A 22,787-nucleotide genomic window follows, 5' to 3' on the forward strand; every position below is an offset into this window, starting at 1 on the left:
TAAAACAAATGTTATTTTTTTACATTTATTTATTTCTGAGAGGCAGAGTGAGACGGAGCACAAGTGGGGGAGGGGCAGAGAGAGAAGGAGACACAGAATCTGAAGCAGGCTCCAGGCTCTGAGCAAGCATTCACAGAGCCTGACGTGAGGCTCGAACCCACAAACCGTGAGATCATGACTTGAGCTGAAGTCAGTACTTAACCAACTGAGCGACCCAGGCGCCCCTCCTTGTCATTTTAAATGCTAGAAATCTCTCTCTCTCTCTTTTTTTTTTTTAAAAGAAGAAAATATACACGTGTGTGTGTGTGTGTGTGTGTGAATTTGCAGGAGGATCTGCACGTAGCTTTTCTCTTTTACCTGAGGCTTTTTTTTTTTTCACTTGAGGCTTTTTAAAAGACAAAAATTTTGAGTATAGTTTATCAAATACGCCCATTTCTCATTCATTTAGAATTGATATTTATCAACATTTTAAATACATATTTAAAAAAATGGATGTTGTGGGGCGCCTGGGTGGCTCAGTCAGTTCAGCGTCTGACTTCGGCTCAGGTCATGATCTCGCGGTTCATGAGTTCGAGCCCCGTGTCAGGCCTGTGCTGACAGCTCAGAGCCTGGAGCCGGCTTTGGATTCTGTGTCTCCCTCTCTCTCTGCCCTTCCCCTGCTCATGCTCTGTCTCAAAAATAAATAAAACATTAAAAAACTCTTTAAAAAAAAATGGATATTGTGTTATCCCTTAGCCAAGATCATAGGAAGGGTCTTACAGCTTTTAACCATCATTTTGCCTCAGACACCTAGACTTTTTAACTCCTAGAGTTTATTTTGGTTGGTTCATTCACTTATTTAGGGGAGACTCCTTGGGAGATTTTCTTATATTTTGTAATTTAACTTTTCATTTGTTCTTTTGGAAATGAAATGGTAAGGAAAAAGGAAAATTAAAAATCTTCCTACTTCTGCATTTTTTTATTTTGTAAAACATTCTAAGTTATTGACTAGAAAGCGTTGAGAATTTTTCATATTTTTATGTTTTTCTTTGCCTCTCACAGATAATTGAGTGAGAGAGTGACCAGAGACCTCAGGCAAAGCTACAGTGCTCATGTGGCTTCAGCCCGGACTCTCCCTATAGAACTGGTCTTAGAATACATGATGGGGAAGGCTCTTCTAGGATGAATACGTCTAACTATTTACACCAGTTGTAGAGTTGATAGATGGGCATCTCTTTCCGGACCTCTTTTTGACAGTCTGCAATTTGTTTTATGATTGAATTGTACTCTGTTGTGCATGTTGTCATTTACTGAACTTTTTAAAACTTTCATATGAAGTTAAATGTAAACCTGTATACCTTTGGCTATAAGGGAAGGCCTCATAGGTTTGTTCCTTCCTTCAAGGTAGGCTGGAGACTGTAATATGTAACATGTAGGACGAACAGTTTTTTTTCTTTAAAGTTTCTGCTGTGACATCATGTTCTTCCATGGTAAACGGTTACTACCTTTGTCCTGTGAGCCACTGCAGGTGGCTTTCATTTTCTGCCTCAGGGAATGTAGCAGGGACAGAAAATGAAAGTTGGGGTTGAGTAACAGGATGATAATGTGTTTTTATTTTCTTTCTCAGTTTCCTTCTGTACTGAACAGTCATGGACCGTTCACTGTGTCTGGCCTGGATGGACCACCCACCCCTGGCCCATTTTCCCCAGATCTACAGAAAACATAACCTATGCACTTGTGGAATGAGAGAACCAAGGAGTAAAGAAACAGAAAGACATTCGACATGATTACATTTGGAGTGAGCGATTAATAGTTCTACAATGCTGATAATAGACTATTGTGATTTTTGCCATTCCCCATTGAAATGCCTTTCTAAGATTCCCTTTGACTATGACTCAAGTTGGACTGTATATAAAAATGCCTTAATTGGAGTCCAAACTCCACCTCCCTCCCCCTTGCCCTCTCCCTCCCTAACTCCTCCTCTTCCTTCCCTCCCTCCCTCCCTCCCTCCTTCCTTACTTCCTTTCCTCCCTACCTCCCTACCTCCTTCCCTCCCTCCTGAATATTTTGAGCTTTGTGTTTAAAGAAATTTTTGGTGGGGTTTAGCAGTTAGCTATGCTTTGTAGGAGCAGTTAAGAACAAAGTTATTCCTTCTGCCTTATCGGGACCCTTTGGCCAGGAAAACATTTATGCTTTGAGTATATTAGTTGAAGAAATGTTAAGTGCAGTTGGCCATATCTTTAGGACTAAGTGTGTTCTGTTGAAAAACTAAAAGTGAGCTATGTATGAGCAGAGAAGGAAAAGGATTCCTTCCTGTTCACACCAAGTAAGATTAGAGCAGTACTGTTGGGGAGATTCTGTTTTGCTCTGAACTATAACATGTGTAAGCAGTCCACGGCAAGGCATCTTATTACCTGTATCGGGGTGGGTCTCTTAGCCGTGTGTATGATCTTGTCTGAACCTGTGAACAGCATGGAGCCTGGTCTGTTTCAGCATAGGAAGATTTTTAAACGTGGGGTTTACGACCACGTTTTGCAACAACCGGTGAGAATAGGGGACCCCATCTCTAGCACAGAAATGTCTGCTCGCTGGTGGTATAATTACACACCCGTGATATGTACAGGATGGTAAGTGATGGCTTTTAGGATGAACCTGGGTTGTGAAATCTCGAGGCATCTCTGAGTAAAACATTCAGTTGAATAACTTGAAACCACATGTGGGGCTTTCTTTCCCAGTTAGAAGATACTTTTTCTTTTCTGTTCACTGCATATTTTATCTTTTAAATTTCAGGTTATTAGGGTTGTGATTGTTTTAAAGATGTAGTTAGGAAGATGAAAAGCAAAGCGAAGCCTCCAAATCTATAGTGAGGTAAAGATGTTATGTCTTTGAAAAAAAGTTTTTTTATTAGAGAGCAGCAGAATTTGTTTGGAAATGCTCATGTACAGGGATTGGATTGTTCACAGTAGTAGTGAAAAACGTAGGCCTTCATCTCTACATAAACCACATTTATAAAATATTATCATATGGTACTCAGCCCCAGGTGGAGACAGATTTGTGGATAGTCCAAGCTGAATTGATAACCAACATCACAGTGGAATCTTTGGGAAAACTTGGCTTTTAAAGCCTAGGATTAGATTATATGCCACGACCAGCATTACAACACTGCCCGTTAGGAACCTCATCTTTTAACCCTAGAAGGAGTTCTGTAATGGAGTCCCAAACCAAATGGAATGAGGGAGTAAGGTTTTGAGGGCTCCAAATGACACTGATAGGAACCAGCATCTTCCAGATGTAGAATATTCACTTTAAATATGTTTCTATACAGTGTGGAGGAGCTACAGTGTGAGACATGCATGTTAGTTAGTAGTCAGGGAGGGACAACATTCAGGGAGCCGTCTTCACATCTGTCGTCTTGGGGACCCGTTCACTGGTTCGTCAGTGGCTATGGGCTGAAAGGTGTGCTCCTGAGGTGCGCGACAGTTCTGGAGGCAATGTTTGGTAGTGATGGGGAGCGGACGGTGGACTTCTCTCCCACACGGAGTCGCTTCGTGGGCATGCTTCTTTGGAATCAGACCTCAGCAGCACTTTGGGATAGTTTTATTAGGTTTATGAATATTTTGTACATTAAATCTAAGTATTGATGGCTCGATTTAACTAGATATTTTAAATTTTGAAAGCACAGAAGTATTTTATCTTTTTGAATTAAAGGAGAAAAGCCATTGGTTGTTTTCATAGACAATATCTTTGATGACTAACTGTGTCAGCACAGGGGTGCCTGGGAACCAAGGGCACCATTAAAACTCAGTCAAAGCAGCTTCCTGGGAACCAGTGTTTGTGAGGCCTCTTGTCTATAAACCTACCCCGGAAGCCTCCGAGAGGTGCGGGCCTCAGGAGATTGATGATCTGCTTTCTCTTTGAGATCAATTGACGTGGAGAAGTGTGTGCATGTGCGGTGTGTGTGTGTGTGTGTGTATTTCCTTTTTCAAATGAAAGTTTACAACCTCAGCTCAAGTGTATGAGGCAGACCATTCTGTTAGTAAACTACCTCCTTCCTGGAAAACTCTCAGCTTCATGTTTTTTTGAGCATCCGGTGTTCTTAGCATCCAAAGGTGACATACCACTTAAGATCCATATTCACTGGGGAGACTTCTGTTCGGTATCTAGCTGGTATCCGTCACAAGTCACTTTGCCAGGACGTTCGCTGGTGGGCAAAAGTAGCCTAAGCGAAGATAAGGGAGCAGGTTGAATGAGCTTTTGAGACATCTGTGGTTATCTTAGCTTTTCATCTGCTCTGGCCCGTATCTACTCATTTGTATGCTGGGAAATGTTTAACAACCAGGCTTTCTGAAGGGGAAAAAACAATCCTTCAATTGTAGCATTTGCTGATTCCCATGATTAAATTATTTCCCCCGTGGCTGATTTTAAGCTACTACCTTAGAGCTGAGAAGGGATGAACACAGTTGGCTCAAAGCCACACACTGAGCCAGCAAAGCACCGCATTTATTCCATCCTAGGGTGGATTTTCACATAATTTCTAAAAGAATTTTCTTCCTTGTTCATATGCTGATTTCTTAAAACACAAAATTAAAATCACATGGCTAGCTTCAGTAATCTTTTTTTTAATGGTTTGTCAGTGCCTTTGTGAGGTTACATTCCTCATGGCATATTTTGTGTGTTTTAACAAAGGTAGAAACTTCCATTGATTTTTAAAAATACGTACATGATGGAATAATCCAGAAACCCTCAAAAGAAGTCAATGTAAGCTATATAAGCAGAGATTTTTTTCTTCTTCAGATTTTGATGGGGAAACTAAGCCCATGAGCCCATGTGTGTGTGTATGTACACACACATATATATACCTGTATACACACACATACATGTATGCATGTGTATATGTGTATATAATGAAAAAGGTCCTGGATTTTTTTTTTTTTTTAAACTGGAAGAATTCTTCGATGATTTGCATACTGTATGAGAGATCAAAACAGGCATGACTGTTGAATCCAATCACCGGGCACAATTTCCCGTTTTCTCCATACTGTGCGACTCAGACGTGGAGGGGAAAGTAAATAAATAAAGAGGTGTGGGATTCTGTGGCTGTAACTGCAGGCTGTTGGTAACATCACTCCAGTCCCATTCAAACCTGTTGTGTGAGTTGTAGCCTCATAACTTTGTTTCATCCTGGTCTCAGAACAGGTGATAGGATTCTGAATTTCTAAAGGCAGTTTTGTATGTTTCTGGGGAATTTAAGCGCTAGAAGCACTCATTGCCATTTCAGAAAAGCAGTCTGCAGCCTTTTCGAGCACACCTTGATCAGTAAAAGTTTTAAACACCGTATTTCCTACTGCGAAATCATACGTGTATAAGTGGAGTTGTATGCCGCTGTAGGAAAGGCACATGTACGTTCTGAGATGTACACAAAAATAGGAATTAAGGATGGTCTAAACAGTAAATCTTGACTGCAAGTTGTACTGTTTTCTTCCTGCCCCAGTAGATGGTCTCACGTACCTTCTGGCAGCACGTGCTTTACCTTAAAGACCACGGACTCGGGACACTGTTTCACTGCTTAATCTTGAAAATAAAACCTGGATATTTTTGTTGTGATATGTGGAGAACTCCTTTACATATTTGATCTGATTTTCATGTAAAACCCCTAGAAGTTTGATTTGGAATTTTTCAGTAAAAGTTGTCTTCAGCTTCCTGAGATTTTATATTAATTCTTTTTTGTAAATAACCCCATTACCAAATGTTTTCCAGAGCTTTGTGCATATTATTTTTGACAGCCTGTTGGCTCTTGTGTCTTCATACTAGATAGGACTCTTTAATTTACTTTTATGTTACCAGCCTGCTTACAAACTTCTTCTGGCCTTATTAATACTGTATTTTACCAACAGATTTGGAATTATGTTAAGTTGCTTTATGCTAAAATAAGAGAATCACCCCCACTTTCTTGCTGCATTCACAGGCTTTGCTTTAAAAAAATTTTTTTTAATGTTTTTATTTATTTTTTGAGAGCGACAGAGAGTGAGCTGGGGAGGGGCAGAGAGAGAGGGAGACACAGAATCTGAAGCAGGCTCCAGGCTCTGAGCTGTCAACACAGAGCCTGATGTGGAACTCGAACCCACGAACCGTGAGATCATGACCTGAGCCGAAGTCAGACGCTTAACCGACTGAGCCACCGAGGCGCCGCTGTAAGCTTTGATTTTTTTAATTTGTTGGAACATTTCAGCATCTCTTGAAGAAATACTTTCCTTAATGGGTCTGTGCTATTTATCACTTACTTGTATATATTTTAGTTGCCCATGCCAGAAATCTAGAATTGTGCCGAGGTGTGTAGACAAGGATGGAGACGGGTGCAGGTGTCTTTGTGCAGAAAGCTCCAAATGAATTCCCAAACCAATGGGAAAGTTAAAAAGACTACTCAGATGTATGTAGTGTGTTAGCTGAGGGCATGACAGAACATGTTCTTTCTAAAATGGAGCTGAGAAGTTAATTGTTTAAGCCATAGTAGGGAAGTGGAGGCCAACCATAATTCTCTTTCTTTAGCAGATAATCTGATCAGAGAATGGGTCCTATGGAAAATATTTCATTAATTATCTTCTTGCTTTGGGGTCAACAAATAGATGTTATTATTTTTAATGCTGCTAGCATTACCTGAAGCAGGGTGCCCTGTTCTTCCTCTTAGGTCATCAGAATTCTGCTTACTGAAGTTTGAAGTTTTAATCTCAGAGTCTAGAATTCTTGCGGGTGGTAGTGTATTAAGCAAGAAAAAAAAAGGCGGTTTGATTTCATTTCTCGTACTTGGTAGGACCTGTTAGCACAAAAGTCATGTTTTGACCTGTAAACAGAACAGTCTGAAAGGTGAGTTGTCGATGCGGTTTAAATGTTCCATTTGAAGCTGCCAGTTTCTTCAGGCTTTTCTGGGAAAACAAAAAAAGTAAGTGCTAGATTGACAGCCTGCCGGAAAATGACGATTGCTAGGATGCCGCCATTCGCACTGAGCGCTTGTGAAAGATGGAAGTCCAGAGTCGTTTGTGCGAGAGGGGAGATGTTGGCTTTCAGGCTTTCTGCAGAAACCAAGAAATTCAAGCTGTCGTTAACATCATTTTAAACGAAACCTTTAACAAGAAAACTCATGAGGGATACGATTAAACGTGGTAAGGCTCTTGAACTCTAGTTTTTTTAGTGTAATACATATCAGAAAGTTTTAGGAGGTTTAAAATTTCATTTTGAAATATGTAATTGGGGGACTGGAGCATTTCTTTTCAAATTCATTCCGGTTTATCGGCTGAGTACCGTGTGTGTGTGTGTGTGTGTGTGTGTGTGTGTGTGTGTGTAAACAAATCTGTCTTTCAGAGGGAACATATATTTTTCATCCTCTAGGATGGCTCCCAGGCTATTTTATACGAAAACTTAAAAGAAAAATTGGCTGCACTTTGCAGTTGCCACTTTTAAAAAATTAATGCCTTGCACATTTCAGTTTTTTTAAATGCTTAGACTCATAGGCCTTAAAGACTAATTGCTTGCCAACATTTTTAGAAATAGGAGGCTGCATGTGACATGCGCTGAACAAAGCCACGTTAACCCACTCGCTTGTGCACGTATCACTGCTCAAATACAGATGCCCTTTCCTAACATTTCTACACTATCACTTTTGTGTAAAATCCTTGTTATGTTGGGGTCTGAGTTTCTCAGAGAGGGGGTTTATACTAAGAGTAGTATTTCTAAAATACAGATTTGACCGTGAATTGATAAAATAGTGGAGGAGTTGTGGCTTTGTAGTTTAGTTTACCCTTTCAGACTGTATATAATAAGCATTAGCAGAAACCTCAGAGTATCTCAGGCTGAATGTTCTTCTCAGCTTGCTCTGTTTCCCATCTCCTGAGGGCCCATTCTGAGTCTTGTCCCTCCAAGGACTATGAGCCGCGCTAGGACAGGCCTGGGATCAGGACAGGGTGGGCATGCCCTGCGGCTAGGCCAGAGCCGTAGCCAACGGAATCGTCCAAATATGCCCAGAATAGAGTTCATACTGGTATTAAATCACTTGGCACTTTTGGGGGCACCGTTATTAGCACTGTTTTGTTATTAATAACTGGAAGCACAATGGTAATTTTGATTCATTTCATCTTAAGGATATGGAGGGTCAGAGAAGTAATGTCTATTTCTCGTTTATGTTTTCTGGAATTAAGACTCTTTGGAGAAGAGGTAAATGGATTACCTGATGAGCCATTCTTCAGGGCTCTGTAAGGTATGCTCTTTTGGCCAGGATGTTTTAAAATCATTTACAAGCTTTTAATACTCTGCTTTGTGGAAACGTATGACTTTTTAAATGATTTGCAATTGATGGAGTACACTCAGCTTTGTAAACTATCCAATTACATGTTTCTTTTCTGTTTTATCGTTGTTGCTCATTGTCTGTTAGGCAGGGGACACAGTCCCTTCTAAGACACTTCATGGGTTTTGTTTTTGAGGGCAGTTTTACCAGCGCCTACATTGCAGTCAGTGCTTATGTAAGAAGTAGCAATATCTTATCAACTTCCCTGTTCACTGTGAGTGAAATTAACTAATATGCCTATATGTAAAGATAGAAATGAACACAATTAAGTTTTGATCACTCATGGCCTATTTATTCGGTTTGGCCATTTGATTTTCCTAATCACAGTCCTGTCGGTTTCTGCACTTTTGCCTTCTTGCAGTTTCACTGACCTCTGTGGGTAGGGAAGATTCAACATGAAACTCAGTCCAGTCATTTTGCCACTGATAGCTTTGGTTTGAGGTGAATACAATTTTTGACCCGAAACTAGTTTTTTACAATTATACCCGTTTTTTGGCCAGATAATCAAGTTGGTTTTTTAAAAAAGTGTGTAACTTTGCATTTTGAAGAACAAACTAAGAATTTTCTATGAGTCCTAACTGGATCTTCAGGTGTGGACGTCACTTGACAATGGAATGTTATTAGATAGTGAACGTTTGATTTTCATCCACCCAGTGTATAATGCAGAGGAAAAACATGTCTGCTGTGGCGTTAACACCGGAGAGAAGTTTTTTTTGTTGTTGTTTTTGTTTTGTTTTTTACATCAATGTCTTAATTCGGGCTGTGTGGTCATCAGAACTTGTTGGGGTGTTTCCCTCCAACCCAGATCCACTTGGCTGAGAAGACAGTTCTGTCACTGTTTGTTTCCCCCTTGTTTATTGAAATCTATCGCTCACGATACCTAATCTCCACCGCTTCTGTATAAATGGACCGTTTCTATGTGATGCAGGTGCACACCTACCCAAAGGAATGAATGACGGTTAGAGCAGCACTAGTGACTTGTTATAATTTCAGTATGATTTACGTTAGGGAGATCTTCAAAGTATTAACATTGCTTTTTTCTTCTTTTTCCTACAACAGCAACGAAAATGATGGTAACTGCTAACATTTATTGAAATTGTACTGGTTGTTGGGGCAGCTGGAGAGAAGCTGCCTTGTCTTCTAGCTCAGCAGTGGGACTTAGCCTGTTGGGAAACAAAGGGGTGTTGTTTTAAGGTTGATTAGAATGATGGGAGCCAGAGTCTCGGATTCTAATTCTTGTGGCAAAGAACCTTCACACAGAGCGTAGGTAGGTGAGGAAGAGGATGCGCTAGCACTTTGAGGGCTTTACGATATGCTGCTTTGAAAAGAGAAAAGGACCGTTGATACTCAGTGCATCTCCAGACATAGCAAGGGGTTGCTCTGATAACCAATCAGGTGATCGCTTTTTCTCTCTCACTTCAAGTTTTATGCAAAAGTTTTGTTACATTCTGTAATGGTGATATGTGTCTTTTTAGAAAGATGATATGTTAAAAACAACTATTTTTATGCAGGAACTGACAGAGAAATTTGCTTTGTATAATGGCAAGCTAGCTTTAAGAAAGCACCGTAGCAAATTTACTGAAGTCTGAAACTACATAGATATGTTAATAGATATATGTGCAACTAGATACGGACGACAATTGTATTTTTTTAAATAAATATTTTTAACAAAATGATCCTCTGAATTGATTATTCCTGTCACACCCATTGAGATAGTCTCTGGATTCTGTTTTCATCCGTGCTAAATGTGGGTTAGAAAAAAGTTCGGTTTCCCAGTGGTTATTAAAACCTGGCCATCAACTATTTGACGTGTAGCTACATTAAAATATTTAAAGCCTGGGGCGCCTGGGTGGCTCAGTCGGTTGAGCGACCGACTTCAGCTCAGGTCATGGTCTCACAGTTTGTGAGTTCGAGCCCCACTTCGGGCTCTGTGCTGACAGCTCAGAGCCTGGAGCCTGCTTCTGATTCTGTGTCTCCCTCTCTCTCTGCCCCTCCCCTGCTCATGCTCTGTCTCTCTCTGTCTCAGAAATAAACATTAAAAAAATTTTAAAAAATAAAAATAAAAAAAATAAAATATTTAAAGCCTGAGTTGGGATATAGGTGCTGGAAACGGGAGATTGTAAAATGATTGTTGCCATAAAAAGGAATTGAGAACTGACGGGCTAGAAAAACTACTCCCCGTGTGAAAATTTCACTTCTGTTTGTTTGTTTTTTTTTTTTAACTTTAAGAAACTTAGATTCTTTCATTCTAGCCCTTGTGAGCACCATATTTTGCTTGTTTCTGCTCTAGGCATTGTTTCTTGACATAAGACACTGGAGACTTGAGTTCTTTAAGTTAATGAAATTGGGCCCTTTCCGAGCTGAGTTGATATAATACACATGGGGGAAAGTGGGGTTACTAGATGGCACAAATTACGTCACAGAGGGCTGTCTCTTGTCTCCAGGCGGAGATAATGAGATGGAGTAAGAGTTCCGTGGGGGGCAATGAAGCTTCACTTCAGATGGTGGGTAAACCATGTTCAGCGTGTTTGGGTAGTAACCATTTAGGACGACAGCCGGATCCTCCTAAACTGCTGTCGTCAAAGTAATATTACCTAAAACCGTAGTCCCAGGAGGTCGAATACGTTTGGGAAATGGGGTCACCACCTCTTGGAGATTCAAGATGCATATTAGAATATTAAATCTCTAAGAAATCCTTCAGTAAAAAAGCCTGTTCGATCCACCATTTTCTAACCTTTCTGGCTGTTGACACATTCTCTTGAGAGGCATAATGTCCATTTTGCAATCACTTTCTGTGTTTTATAGATGCATCTGATGACAAACTAATGCCCTAACATTGAGTAATTTCCCAGAGCTTGTATTACCAGGTTGGAGATAATCATTAACAGTTGTAAGCTTTTGGGGCACCTGGGTGGCTCAGTCGGTTAAGCATCTGCCTTTGGCTCAGGACATGATCTCAGTTTGTGAGTTTGAGCCCCACGTCAGGCTCTCTGCTGTCAGGATGGAGCCCATTTTGGATCCTCTGTCTCCCTCTCTCTCTGTCCCTCCCCTGCTCGTTCTCATTCTCTCTCTCTCTCTCTCAAAAATAAATTTAAAAAAAAAAAAAAAGCTCTCACACTGGTTTGTCACTATAAAGCACTGCACTTACCGGAATATGCCCTGTGGGTGCCTGGCTGACTCAGTCAGAGGAGCGTGACCCTTGATCTTGGGATTGTGAGTTCAAGCCCCACTTTGGGTGCAGAGATTAAATAAAACTTAAAAAAAAAAAAAAAAAGAGGAATAAGCCCTGTAACTGGAGTTCATGAAGGTGACTTCCTTCGGGATAACTTTAAGAGGACAGTGTGTGATGAAAAATCAAACAGGAAAGATCATTTCTGCCAGACGGAAAGCGTTGGTGTCGAGGAGGTTGTTGGAACGTCACAGTCGATGTTATGATTCCCATGTGCTTTTCAAAGCATCATTGACAGAAACCCCACTCTTGTCAAGGCCACCTTCCATGTTGCCCAGTCCAGTGGTCGATGTTCAGTCCTCATCAGAATTCATGGCAGCATTGGTTACTTCCTCCTCCTTGAGATACTTACTCTTCATTGTGCCTTCCAGGAAACCACAGTCTCTCCTGAACTTCCTCCTCCTTCCGTGGCTTCTCTCATTTGCTCTGCTGGACCATATACATATTTTTTAAACGACTGTTGAAGAACCCCAGGGCTCAACCTTCTAGTCATATGTCCTCTCTCTAGGTGGTCGTCTTCAGTCCCACAGCTTTAAGCTCTATAGGTATGTGACCATGAAATTTATATCTTTGGGCTTGACGTTGAAGCTCTGTGCATTTATACTTACTAGCCTTCTTCACATCCGAGATACCATCATAAAATGAACATGTGCAAGACAATTGTGGAGCACCTCCTTCATCCTCCAGTGTTCACTGGCCTCGTCATCTAGCCAGTAACTCAAGTCAATGCCTTGGGGTCATCCTAGATTCCTGTTTTTCTCACACCCGTACCCACTCGAGTAGCGAATTCTATCCATTCGACTTTCGAAATAGAGCTTGAATCCAATCACATTCACTACTTCGGATGCTACCATCATTGTCCAAGCCACCAACGTCTCTTGCGTAGTTTAGGCAGTGGTGCCCTCGCCAGTGTCCCGGTTTCATTCCTGCCCCCCAGTTTCTTCTCCTCACAACAAGCAGAGTATTACTTTTAGAAGTGTAAATGAGACCACATGCCCTGCCTGCTCGCAACTCCCAACGATTTCACATAAAAACAACAGAATCCGTGCTCCCGCCATGGCAAGTAGGACCTGGCCCCTCGCTGCCACTCCCGCCTGCTTCCTGCTCCTGTCACCACCTTGCTCACTGCATTTAAGCCTCACTGGCCAGCTTGCTGCCTCTCAGGGACAGACATGAATGCTGGCCGATGCCTGTGCACTCACCCCTTCCCCTGCCTCCTACGAGCCGTCCCTGGGACTTGGGGTCACTGCTCCCGCCCATCATCTGGTGCCAGCACAGATGGCACCTCCTTACGAAGGCTTCCAGGAGCATCTGCTGCCAATCCCTCTTCCCACTCCCCTGCTTTATGTTCCTCTGTGGCACTCAAGTATCCTTCATCTCGCGGCGTCATCCTTTTCCTGTCTTTCTGTCTTCAACTGCAGTGTAATCTGAGGCAGATGCTTCTATCTCATTCTCTGCCGATTCTCTGCACCTAATCAGTGCCTTGGACATAACAGGTGGCTCAATAAATCTTTTTTTTTTTTTTTTTTTTTGCTAAAGATTTTATTCTTAATCTCTGCACCCAGCGTGGGGCTCAAACTTACAACCCGGAGATTAAGAGTCACATGTGCTTCCCGACTAAGCCAGCCGGGCACCCCCTAAATCTTTTAAAAACGAATAAATGAATCAATCCTCTAAAAGACCGCTCAGTCAGTCTGTCTTCCTTCAGTGAATCTGGCGTACAGATGGGTTAGATTCCTGCCTCCAAGCAGCAGACGGACATCTGGGAACAGGGTGATCCCGCTGCACTCTGAAATGTCACACTCTTCAAAGGAGATCAGGTAAAAAGCCCCACTTGCTCTGGAACTGATTTTGAAGTGGGGTTTCAAAACCTCTGCCTTCCCTTATTCTGATTATACGAACGAGGGAAATAGTGATTCTCAGTCTAACAGTTTTGTTTCTTCTAAAATATCAGCCATGTGAACCTACAGTTTGAGAGAGACCTCTCTTTGGAAAATATTTGGTCATTTGTTTCTGAGCTGCATATAAAAGGCTCGATCGTCCATAATGGATAACACACTTGTTAAATTTAAAATATTTTATTTCAGGAAAGATACACTTAGATTTGCTTCAATCTCGTTTTCTATATTCTCAAATTAATCATGATCATCTTAGATAAAGCCATTGATCCTTTGTAAATCTGTATAAAAAGGATGCGGGTTTTTTTTGTTTGTTTGTTTGTTTGTTTGTTTTGAAAAACCACGAGAAAAATACAGCTACTTTCTTTTTGTCCAGGTCAGTCACTCCAGTTAGATTGCACATTGAAGTCCGGCAGCCATCAGCTATTTTTAAGTATTTACAGGCATAGTTAAAACTACACCCTTAGACCATCAGCCTTCAAAAAAATTTAGATCTGTTTGACTTAACAATAATTATGTACCAAACATACGAACAATTTCGAATCTGCTTATGAAGAGGTTTTAAAAATTGCTAGCATTTATGAAGCAGTTTCTAGGTCAGGCATACAATAATTGCTTTAAACAAAGCCACTTCATTCTCTCAGAATTCCTTTGAGGTAGGGTAAGTTCTTTTAGAAATGTCACTTTGATTTAACAAGAACAAGCAAGGCTGGAAGACCATCAGTGAGGGACCCGCCCAGGGCCGCACAGCTAGAGAGCAAGGCCAGCGCCCGCTCTCCAGCCAGGGCCCCGTCACCACACAGGATATGCTGGCAGACGCAGCCGGCTGACATGACAAGGCCACCGATCTGGGGTACGCTGCTCAGTGTGGGGCCTGCGGCTCAGGCTACAGAGAACCTCGATCCCCTTTTTATAGCCACGCATGCACGTTTGTACATAACGCAGAGAAGCTGCAGGTAAGCGCACGTACAGTCACCGTCACGGCCATTTTACTACTTACAGACGCCTCCGTGGTCTCACCCTTTCCAAGTGGCAGGCTCTGTGCCCTCTCGGTTACTAGGGGATCTGCTCGGTCGGGAGAGCCCCCTCCTCCACACTGCTTTCGGTGTGCTGCTCCCCCCGCATCGCTCGGCAGTCCCAGCTTTTTGTTAAGGAAACCCACCTGACGTGGTACAAAGAGCTGTTTTCCTTGACAAAAGATGTAAAGTTTAAATCAGGTATTTTTGAGAATTCCTTAGTGCTGTGCCTACACTTCGCGTAAGCGCGGTCAAGTAAAAGAAAACCGGAACCTTCATCCCATTCTCCCAGACGGCTTCTGAGCCCGTTAGCACTGATCGTTAGCAGTGGGGTACTTGCAGGTAGATGTTTAACAACTGGCTCTCCGGGGGGAAGAGAAAGGGGAGGATGTGTAGCCTCTGCCAGTTTCTATGGGGTGAATCCTCCCACGTGGCTGATCTCGGGCCACCAGACACGTTACCACTGAAAGCGCATCTGGGAAGAGATGGACAGAGCCACACCTCCGTATCCTACTTCCCCTGTACAGGTACAATACGCTTAGATACCTTCAAGGAAGTGATGAGTTTTGAGTGGTTCTTTCGCTTGTCTTTAACGGAATTGTTAACTTTCTATAAAATCTCATGTTTAATACTGGCCGAGTTTTAACAACTAGCTCTCAAAAGGAAATGTTAACGACCAGCTTTTATCAGCTAGTACGAGCCAGCCCAGCATACCACTGAATTAGTGTCCCAAAGATAGCAAGATTCGACTTTTCCTTTCGATGTTTTAGATTTTAAACGAACTACGGATATCAGCAACGGGAATTTGAGGGACCGTGGCTTACCAAAAAGTAAAAAGCACATAAATCATTTGAGCATGCCGGGAACTAACTTGGGGTTTGTTTTGACTGATTTCAAATATATCTACAGCAAGCAGTGATCATCGAACTTTACAATTTCAACCTGTTCTTTCAAACTTCAACGAAAAGTGATATTCAAACCCAGGGGATGGTCCATGCAGGAGGTGGTCGGTGGCCAATGGAGTGAAGCATATGGCCGTCTTCTTCCTTCCCATCGGGGTATCCTGGACACCTCTTACCAAAGGTCCGAACCGGGGGAGAGGAAGGTAACTTGAATATCCATCCAGTAAACTGCTAATGATTTTCCCAGTCCATTCAATTTCTTCTACCTAACCAAGTATTTGTGGAAAAGATCCGAGCCAAGGCGTGGAGAGATCGCCTCCAGGGCGACCCCCAATTTCTTAAACACTTTGGTCTGTGCTGGTGCTCGAGAGGCCGGCCGTCTTCGCCTGCCCCCTTCCCCCAGTTTTACCTCTGGTAGCACTCTGGGCTTTCCATTCCCAGTGCTTTGTCCTGGGTAGGAACTACAACAGAAAAAACAGGTAGCATGCGTCAGCAGCTCTGATTAGCTGTGGCAATTATTCATTCCGAGAGCTTCCCCGGGCTTTTGCTTTTCCCATGCTATGGCTCCATAGGGAGAACAAGCAGAACGTCAGACTTACTGGTTCTGGCAAACTGTTGGTGGAGGGAGTTCGTGGAGACTCGCGTCTGGGGCTCAGGGAATATAGGTTTCTTTTGGTCTCCCACCAATAGGGAACTCACTGGGTGTTACTCATTGGATATTCACCAAATAGTTCTCGAATGTGTGGCCTAAATGAAGGCTCCATGCTGAGTGCTAGGCTAGATACCAGCTGGTACCGGCCACCTTGGAAGTGGGGCTACAGTTAGTGCTGACCGGGGTGTCGGGGGGGGGGGGGCGGTGGCGGGATTGCTCTCCTGGGCTTTAAACTGAGTGGTCGTCTGAGAGATTGGATTGCAAACACCCATTCCTTCAATTGTTTGGTGATCATGTTGCTTTTATGGAGAGGATGAGGGCTCCGCTTGGGCCCCTTCTCTTAAGAACTGGCTACGTGCACAGCTGATACAGTGCCTGGGAGTCTGAGATCTCTGGGCAGAAAGGCTGGGAGGCTCAGGGACATAAAAATAGCCTCGGGACACCCCCTGCCTTGGGTCTCCAGGAATGAGACTATTCTTAGGAGGTGTCTCTGCCCCAAAGGAGCTTTTATTTGCCACTTGGCCTGGAGGACCTCTTTTTGAAAAAGAAATTGGGACTAGAGTCAAAATCCCAAACTGCAAAGAGATGGCCAATTAGGCCTCTGGGCCGTGGTCCAGCCAAGGAGGCAGAGGCCGCCTTTCAGGGCCCCACACGGGCTGGAAAGGGAATCCTGGCCCGTGGTCCCACGGCATGGTGGGATGCAGGAAGCCAAGTTCACAATCCGTGCCCCTCTCCTGATGGAGAAACCATGAGTCAGCCTATCCCATTCCCTCCTGCCCTAAGAGTCCAGTGCGGACAATCGCATGGCAAAGCAGGAAGAGGGGAAAAGGAAGCTGTAGAAAAATAAACACTTCCTCGCACTTTACTTGGAACAGAACAGTATTTGTGGCGTGCTACGATCTACAGCATCTCCCACAGCCTTGCCTCACTTTGTTTTCCTCCTCTTGTGTAGCAACAGATTCTTTCCTTACCTGATGAGAGTCCAGAGTGCATCCTGTGGAAAAACAGGAGCAAGACATAGAAGGTAAAAGCCAAGCAACCAAAGATCACGCCACAGACCAGGAAGCTATAGCTGCCCTGGGCCTGGAAAATCTGCCAGAGGGGAAAACACAGAGACGCAGGCCGTCAGAGCCTCACAGGAAGGCGCACTGGAGGAAGCAGCTTTCCCCGACCCCCGGCGGGCTCCGCAGTCAGGTTGAGGCCCGTCACACCGACAGGCAGGGTGGTGAGTAGGAGGGACGTCTTGGCCTCGTTTCAAGGTTATGTGTCTGGAGGAGGCAGAAATGCTGCTCGTGACCCCTGCGGTCCCTTTTCGCTCTGTATCTGGAAGCTTCTGAAAATCTCTCCATCTTCCTTAAAACTCCGGTCAGACCGTGTCTATACCCACAGGGCCGAACGAGAACTCTGCAGAGGATGTGTATAGACCTATGTCTCTCTATCATGGAAAATTTAAAACACAGGCCAAAGGAGCTTACAGAGTTCCCCTGGGCCCGTCACCCGACTAGCAATTAGCACCTCCGTGCCCCTCCACTGTCCCCTGCACTAGATCACACTGAAGCAAACCCCAGACCTGACGTCATTTCCATGCGGAGTGTTGTCAGGAGGTGTAGCTCTCCTCCCCGCAGGGCACAAGATCAGGAAAGGAGGGTTGGGAGACCCAAAGACCTAGGTTTGAATATCCTGTCCGTTTTTAGAAGTATGACTGACCGAGGGCAAGTTGCTAATTTATTTGAGCTTCAATATCCTCCTTTGTAAAAGGGGGCGCAGCAACAGCGCTAGAAGCTTCAAACAAAGGCAGATGTATTTTTTTCCTGGTGCACCCGGGAGGACGGGTACGTCTGAAGAGACGCGGGAGGGCTGGCCCTCGATGAGGGCAGCACTTGGGCAGGAAAGCTGGGCCCTGTGTAGGGTGGCCAGAGGCTAGGGGAGCTGGGGTGGGGGCGGTAGGTTGAGAAGGGGTGGGAAAAGAGCTCCCGCCCGCCACTCAATCCCATCCCAGGCTCTGGGAGCTGAACGACATTCCCACAGGGCCCCGCTGGCCCCGCTCCCAGACATGACTTGTGTTTGCTTTGGACCGTACCGCACCTCCCTTCACGTCTCCAGGTCTCACATGCGGAAGCAGAAACAGGTAACGGAGGGGGGCCCTGCCTGCTGTGTGGGACCCCCAGGGGAGGGACAGCTTGGGTTCAGAAGGTGGCTGGCTACATCTTCCCACCTGCTTGGAGGGGGGCTCCCCAAATGCTGTCCCCTGCCCCTAGGGTCTCCCACATACCGAACCAACCAGCATCTGGAGAACCATCTCGCCAATTCCTGCCCCTGTCACCAGCACCGTGGTCGCACAGCCTAACCAAAAGAGAAGGATTTGGGTTAGTAAAAGCAAGTTAAGGAGACAAGTCAGCTGGTACAATCCCGGCTATTTCTGGGGAGACCCTGGAAAATGGTGTGACTGCCTAAGAGGACGAGTTCGAATTCCTAAGATTTCTCAGGCCTCAGTCCTTAACTGTGCTTTGGGACTGCTTAGGTCCTGCTGTCAGTATAGTTTCACTGTTCTAGAACCTTCAATCACTCAGGCTTGTCTTCAGGGTAACTCCCAAATTGCTTAGCCTGGCATTCAGGGCTCCTTCCAAATCTGACTGCCCCCTACGTTTCCGCAAAGATTCCCTGATCTCCCCAGGCCAGCCCTCTCTTCCAGGCAGACCAGTGTCCTCACTGCCCTGGCATTGTACTGACCAGCCACACCTCCGCTCACTCTGGCAACAGGGCACAGACCCCCTGAGCCCAAGCTTCAGAGTCAGACTCGGGTCCCAAGCCCAACTGTGTTACCTACCAGCCGTGTGACCTTAGGCAAGTTCTCCCCCTTCTCTAGGCCTTGGTTTCCTTTCTGTAAATGGGCATGGTAACACCTTCTCCGCAGGGTTGCTGTGTGGTGAATTTGATACACCACTTACTAAGTGGTAAGTACTTAGCACAGTGCCGGACACAGTGAACTCCCGAACCCCTGCCAGTTGTCTGCTTAACGCCTTCAACGCTGCCTTCAGGATAAAGTCCAAATGCTTTCATGCGGTTTGCAGGGCCTGGTCTCTGCTGAGAGCTCAGACTCCCATCACACCCGCTCACAATCCACCCTCCCGCCAGGAGGACGGTCTCGCTTCCTGCCCTGCACACTCGTGCTCACCGCCGGGTTCTGACGCTTGCGTTGCCTCCCTGCCTCCTGAGCGGTCCTCTTCCTCCTCCCCTTCGTGGGCCGAGCCCCGGTTCATCTTTGAAGTTTCTCCTTTAGACTTCCTCCAGGTAATCTCCCCCGTCCCTAACCCTGCGGTAGCTGCTCTTCGTCGTGTCCCGCGGCCCTCCACCCTTCCCCCAGGTACCCCACTGTTTGCAGGGTAGCCTTCCCCTCTGCGCTGCGAGCCCATGAGAGAGGACTGTGCCCTGAATTGTATTCAGTGGCGTCCACTACTGCTTATTAGCTCAGTGACCAACATATGATAGATACTTAATGTTGACTGATTGATTACTAAAACAGAGATTATCATTCCCTGCTTTAGGCTTCAAGTTCCTCTTTTGGTCTGGCTCACGTGTACATTAGTCTCTATGCCTTTGCTGTCACTTTGTTCACTGCCCCTGCCCCACTCTTCCTTGGAATGTCTTCCCTTTCTCCTTCTGCCTTTCCAAATCCTGGGTCAGCTCACGTCCCATCTCCTCCAGGAAGCTATGTGTGGATTCAACACTGGTCACTCCCTTCTCTGAATCCCAGTAGCACCCACTGTCTATCCCACTCATTCATTCAAAAACCCTCCAGTACTTTCTGGGCATCAGGTACCGAGCTAAACACCGAGTAGTCAGATGAATAATTAGAGTTAACGTATGTTTTGAGCACCTGTGAGTCAGTTAAGCTGCTAAGTCAAGTGTTTTACATTTCGTCAAATGCACAAACAATCCTAAAGATAGGTATTTGTGCCCCCATTTTGCAGATGAGAAAGCTGAGGCTCAGAAAGGGGAAGAAAATTGAGAAAACGGTCTCAAGGCCAGAAAGTGTGCAGGCAAGACTCACATCCAGGTCTGCCAATGACCTCAAAGCCTATGCTCTTGCCCTCCTTCCCTGCTGGTGCCCACAGGGAGCACATTGCTGAGGAGAGGGCACAGATAACATAGGTACAAAAGCCATGAGGGTCAAACAAGAGAGGCAGGTACAAAGGAGAGGGACACATCTTTCCAGGGGGAATCAGAGAAACTTCCGGAAGGGGTAGAGAAGGAGGGACTTGAGCAGGCAGGTAAAGGGGCCAGACGGAGTAGAGCGGGCACTCCAGGCAGAGCAGAGCTTTTGTGCCATCAGGGACTAGCAAGTAATTCAGCATGGCCAGGACGCAGGCCCTGAGTACAAGAGGTAGGCAGGGGAGGCTGGTGAAAGAAGAGCACCGCCGGAATATACACAGGCCGTGACTGTGTGTTTCACGGGGACCCCTCTGCAGCAGGTTGGAGACCCGCCGCTAAGTGGTCCCACCTTGGCTGCACTTCAGAGCCTCCCAGTGGCTCCGGACCAATTACTCCAGGCGTCATGGAAACAAAGCCCAGGCCTCTGGTTGTGTTATACGCGCTCTGGGTGATTTTAATGTGGGACCAGCACTGAGAACCGCCACCGAGGGAGGCAAATCTGAAGGGCACAGGCCAAGACCTGCGGAGGCAGCGATGGAGGTGATCAGAGACTGGGAAAAACGGGGCACCACGAAATATTCCAAGCAGGCACGTCATGGGAAAGGCCTGAACTGCGGTAGGGATGGTGGGAAATGAGAAGAGAGCAGATCTGAGTGACCACTTATTATTATTATTCTCCAACATTTGGCTTACTTAATGAACTTATTTTTAAGTAGGCTCCACACCCAATGTGGGGCTCGAACTCACGACCCCGATGTCAAGAGTCACATGCTCCGCGGACTGAGCCGGCCAGGCGCCCGTGTCGTCTAACATTTGTTGACCACTTAAAACTCTGGGATCCACCGCGTGATGTGTGATACCAACGTTAATTCACTGCTTTCGTCTACTCACTGGGGTTTGGAGATCATCCTTAGATCTCGCGGATCCAGGCCTGCCATCTCTTGTTACTGGGGATAACTGCGCTGGTTTTGGCTCTAACTGCTCCTGACCCCTCCCCCCCCCCCCCCATACACCATTTCCTCACTCCTCTCTAAAGAAATCACTCCTCCTCAATGTTGGTTTTCCGACACCCCAGGGCACTCTAGCTACTTCTAAGGGTAACGTTAAATGTTCAAAACATAATTATTTTTAATTAACCCATTTAAAGAAAAAAAAAAAAAAGGATCACTGCTCATTGCTACACGCGGTGGGGAGGCTACAGCAGGGGAGGGAGATTACTGCAGAGAATTTGAGGTTTCCGGCATCCAAGAACCCCATCAGGACAACCCCGATCAAGTGTGGAGCCGCTGTTCTAATTCTCCGTGCTTCCAAAAACAGCGCAAGAACAGCAGAGCAAGGAGGTACGATTACTGATAAGTTATAAACCCCCTTCCTATGCCCTAACTTTTCCTGCGCAACTTTGCTGGTTGGTCTCTGAACTTGGGATTTCCAGCACACCCGTGTTTCACAAAATGCCAGCTGTGCCTCAGGAGGCACTGCCGTGGGAGAAAAGAAAATGGGAAAGAGAAGCTTACGGCTTCTCAGTGGCCTGAAATCACATGACACGGGCATACTGTTGAACGGGGAACTCCACGTGGGTCAGAACTTTGCGAACAAGTTCCCACCCGAGTCAGGAGGGCGGGGACCTGGCTGGAATACCACAGAAAAGATGGGGCGTCGGGGGAGGAAGCCGCACCCAGCCAAGGGGGGGGCGCTCTTTGCTCTGCGCCCCAGCACACCCACCTTTGTACTGCAGAATGTCCTCAGTGTAGGCCAGCATGCTGGGGAAGGTGCTACTGAGGAACAGGCCCAGGCTGGCTGTCCCCACGAACAGGAAGACGACGTTGTAGGAGAAAACGAGAAGCACGAGGAACGTCACCACCACGCCCACCTTTTAACAGCAGAGAAGGAGGCTATTAGGAACTGGGAAAAGCTGGGCGTCCCGCTCCTGACTTGGAAAGCTCCTCTCGGACCCCAGAGCAGCGCTGTGTGACCAGGGCGCCTCCCTGTGGACTGTGTGGGAACTGCACCTTCCCCAGCCGGGTCTCGGCCAAGGATGCCCTGGGGGATGAGCCGCCAAGACCGCTAGGCAGAGGGCGGGCCATACACACTTGAAAAGCGCTTGGTGAGGCAGTACTGCCTGTCCCTCAGGTCTTATCTTGGAGCACGGGGAATTCCAGCCACGCCACCAGCTCTCTGCCCTCCACTCCTCATGAAGAGGAGCTGCTTTTCTGGCCCTAAAAGCCATGCGTTTGCAGGCAGCAGGAGGGGCTGGCTGGGGAGGGTGTGGGTGTCTGGGTCCCCACGCTCTGGGAATCCAGGCAAACCTCCCAGACGGAGGGTCCGTGACTGTGGCCCGATTCCCCGGTTTCAGCTCAGACTCCCATGAGCAAATTCCAGCCCGTGGTTAGAGACTCTTGTGATGGATTCGGGGACCAGAGATCTTCCTGGTTCAGTAAGGGTCTCTGTCACACGGGCATATTTTTGTTAAGTGCCGCTTTTTCTAAATCCCTTAAAAAGGTTTTCGTGTCAATATTGAAAAGTTTCTAGGCAAAATGTCTCTGGGAGGAAACTTAGGCAGCCCGGGTCTGGAGGCAAAAGACCAAGTCTGGGGCTTTGAAGTCCTTGATCTCTCTAGCCTCCTA

General features: G+C 45.7%; 2 protein-coding genes across 10 annotated transcripts in view; one reads left to right on the forward strand and one right to left on the reverse strand.

Annotated features, from left to right (window-relative positions):
- The window catches only part of ELK4 (ETS transcription factor ELK4), a 26,767-nt gene extending 16,777 nt beyond the window's left edge, over positions 1-9,990 (forward strand). For all 6 annotated transcript variants that reach the window (XM_053209316.1, XM_053209318.1, XM_027074880.2 and 3 more), the window contains exon 5: positions 1,607-9,990. In XM_053209316.1, the coding sequence (XP_053065291.1) occupies positions 1,607-1,705 (99 nt within the window). In that variant the 3' untranslated portion in view covers positions 1,706-9,990. The remainder of the gene's footprint in view (positions 1-1,606) is intronic.
- MFSD4A (major facilitator superfamily domain containing 4A) overlaps positions 8,373-22,787 on the reverse strand; it is a 36,210-nt gene continuing 21,795 nt past the window's right edge. For 2 of the 4 annotated variants that reach the window (XM_027074869.2, XM_053209313.1), the window contains exons 7-10: positions 21,886-22,033; positions 18,284-18,354; positions 16,983-17,005; positions 8,373-15,820 (exon numbers count right to left, since the gene is read on the reverse strand). In XM_027074869.2, the coding sequence (XP_026930670.1) occupies positions 15,622-15,820; positions 16,983-17,005; positions 18,284-18,354; positions 21,886-22,033 (441 nt within the window). In that variant the 3' untranslated portion in view covers positions 8,373-15,621. Of the gene's footprint in view, positions 15,821-16,982; positions 17,104-18,283; positions 18,355-21,885; positions 22,034-22,787 lie in introns of all 4 variants that reach the window. The other 2 variants (XM_027074870.2, XM_027074871.2) reach the window with 2 other exon arrangements.

This window comes from Acinonyx jubatus, chromosome E4 (genome assembly GCF_027475565.1).
Source record: "Acinonyx jubatus isolate Ajub_Pintada_27869175 chromosome E4, VMU_Ajub_asm_v1.0, whole genome shotgun sequence".
NCBI classification, from domain to species: domain Eukaryota; kingdom Metazoa; phylum Chordata; class Mammalia; order Carnivora; family Felidae; genus Acinonyx; species Acinonyx jubatus.